The sequence below is a fragment of the Eptatretus burgeri genome, chromosome 10 (assembly GCF_056783735.1).
Source record: "Eptatretus burgeri isolate ZD-2024b chromosome 10, Ebu_testis_v1, whole genome shotgun sequence".
In the NCBI taxonomy this organism is placed as follows: Eukaryota; Metazoa; Chordata; class Myxini; order Myxiniformes; family Myxinidae; genus Eptatretus; species Eptatretus burgeri.
Window position 1 is genome coordinate 101,318,859 of NC_140970.1, and position 2,500 is coordinate 101,321,358.

Below are 2,500 nucleotides of genomic sequence, written 5' to 3' on the forward strand. Positions count from 1 at the left end.
AACTGTTCTCTCTCTCGGCGTGTAAACTGCATTCACAGGTTTGGCATTTGCCGTTCTGCCATTTACCGCATGTTGAAACATCGTTCGGTAATAGCTCATTGCAATTGTGATTTTGCGTTTCCTCCTGTACCACGCCGATCTTTCTCCACATGTAAACGCATTCGCAGCTTTGGCAATTTCTCAACACTGTTGGACACTGCGTATTTGCGGTTTATAAAATGCAACCTGCTTCGACATTCGTGGCCCTGTACTTCACGTTATTCGCGGGTTTTTTGTTTGTTTGTTTTTTTTCACGGGATTTTTGATTTTCCCTCATGAATCGGTAACTGCCGGGAACCTATCCCCCCTTTACCAATTGAAACGATGCCCCGCTATTCACAGCATTTTCCAGGAACGTTTCCCCTGCGAATCGCAGAGTCTGACAGTACAATTGAGATTCTCGGTTTCCACCCATCAGATGCCGTAATTTTTCGCTTACGTTCGTGGATTTGGCATTTGCAGTTTCGCCATTGATTGCATATAGAAACATTATCCACTTTCTGCTGGCGTCAGCTGCAGTCGGTTTTTATTTATTTAATTTTTTGGCCCAAGTCCTTCATAAACCGGCTGTCCATGTCCATGCTCCACATCGGTGGATCCATAACCTCAGTTGCATCCAGGTAGTCAGTCAAACCATCAATGCAACATTCACGAATCAAACTTGACTAGTTTGAGGATTTAACGCATTATCGCATATTTGTAACTCCAATCACACATTTCATTGCATGATAATACATTAAATCGTGCACATCTTACCTTAAATATAATATGTCCACCCCACCTACCACAAAATCAAATTGTTATTCAAATATGCAAACGCTATTTATAACGGGTTTTCTACATGCTGCCCTGTCTTCTCGCAACCACTGAAAATGGTTTAAATATCTATATTAATTTTTTTTTAATAATGCATTTATATAAATATCTTTCATAATATTTTTTACTATTCATATTGTATTTCACGAATTCTATTTGGTGGTGTTTTATGATCTTAAAGAAAAGTTGTTTTAATCTATTGATAAGTTCAGTGCTGTTTGTGGTTGCTCTCTCAGTCCAAATTATTTCACCTGCAACGGTATCAAGGAATAGCTTCATAGGAATGTTGCCGTCTAAGAAAGGCATTCGTACAATGTGGAACATTAATTTAAGTAAAAATAATTGTTTTTCTCCTATCCTTTTGTTAAGGCTCAGGAATACAAAACAGCCTCGCAAAGGGAAGTGGACAGCATAAGAGATCTTCGTCGGAAAAATGCAGCCAAGTTGGCAAAGACGGACACAACAGTTGAGCCACAAGTAGCAACCTCATCTCCTGAACCCCCTGCTGCCCAGCCGCACTTCTGCACGTGCCGTCGTGCAGCTTCGGGCACCTTGCTCGCATGCGAACTCTGTGCAGAACTCTTCCACATGGGCACGTGTGTAGCACCTCCACCCGGCTGCTCACGCGTCTCGGCGGAACGCGTTGGACCTGGTTGGCGCGCGCGTGACGTGCGATTCTTGTGCCCGGGATGCCAGCGTTCTCGGCGTCCACGCCTTGAGGCCATCCTGCCACTATTGGTCTCACTGCAAAAGCTTCCAGTCAGATTGGAAGAGGGCGAAGCACTGCAATGTGCAACTGAGCGTGCCATGGATTGGAAGGAGCGTGCACGAGTATTGCTTGCACAGCCAGAGATGGCACGTGCCCTCGGTGGGAGTGCCGGGAAGCTGCAAGATGTTGCCACTCCTGCAAACGTTTGCTCTACGCTTGAGGAAGGCGAGGTGACTTGGCAATATGAAATAGTATTGTGTGTACTTGCTTTAGATTCACAATGACAATGTTATTATTCTAAGTTCAATGATTTGTAATTTGAGTAATTGTTTTTGGTGGGGGGAGGGGGAGGGGATAGTGTGGGGGTACAGCCATTTCCTCCATCGTCGAAAGTCAATGACAAGCATTTTTAATGCATGGTTCTCTTTATACAGGTGAGATGTATCAGACAGTTATTTCATTCGGCATTCGCCAAGTCATTGTCATAGTGTGATCCACAGCAACATGATCTCCAGCCGCAACTCTTTCCATGGCGAGATGATAAATGCAAACACCAGAGACTCCACCTTCCTTTTCCTCTGCAATGAGACCATTTTTCTCAGCCTTCTTGGCATCACAAGTGAATTTAACTCAAATATCCAATGCGAGTGGTGATCACCTGACTCGGTTATGCATCATCTTTGTTGATAAACCGTGATTTCTTCACTCCAAGACCAGGCGAAGTTGCCTGCACAATTCCTGTCCTCACTACTAATACATACCTCTGAGGTAGATGTCATTATGCTATTTTAATTTGTGTCGTCACAATGAATGGATTTCCTGCAATGGCACACGTATGATGCAGACGTAAGTCGCCGTGTCAGGGTGGACGCCATTCAGGCATGGTATAAAGCGTCGAGAGTGACGTACTGATGCATCATGGCTTGGCCTTGGTAT

The 2,500-nt window shown here is 44.2% G+C and overlaps 1 protein-coding gene across 2 annotated transcripts in view; it reads left to right on the plus strand.

Moving 5' to 3' along the window:
• The window catches only part of LOC147019294 (lysine-specific demethylase 5C-like), a 131,675-nt gene that overhangs the window by 94,727 nt on the left and 34,448 nt on the right, over window positions 1–2,500 (plus strand). For both annotated transcript variants that reach the window (XM_085899673.1, XM_085899672.1), the window contains exon 25: window positions 1,225–1,794. In XM_085899673.1, the coding sequence (XP_085755799.1) occupies window positions 1,225–1,794 (570 nt within the window). The remainder of the gene's footprint in view (window positions 1–1,224; window positions 1,795–2,500) is intronic.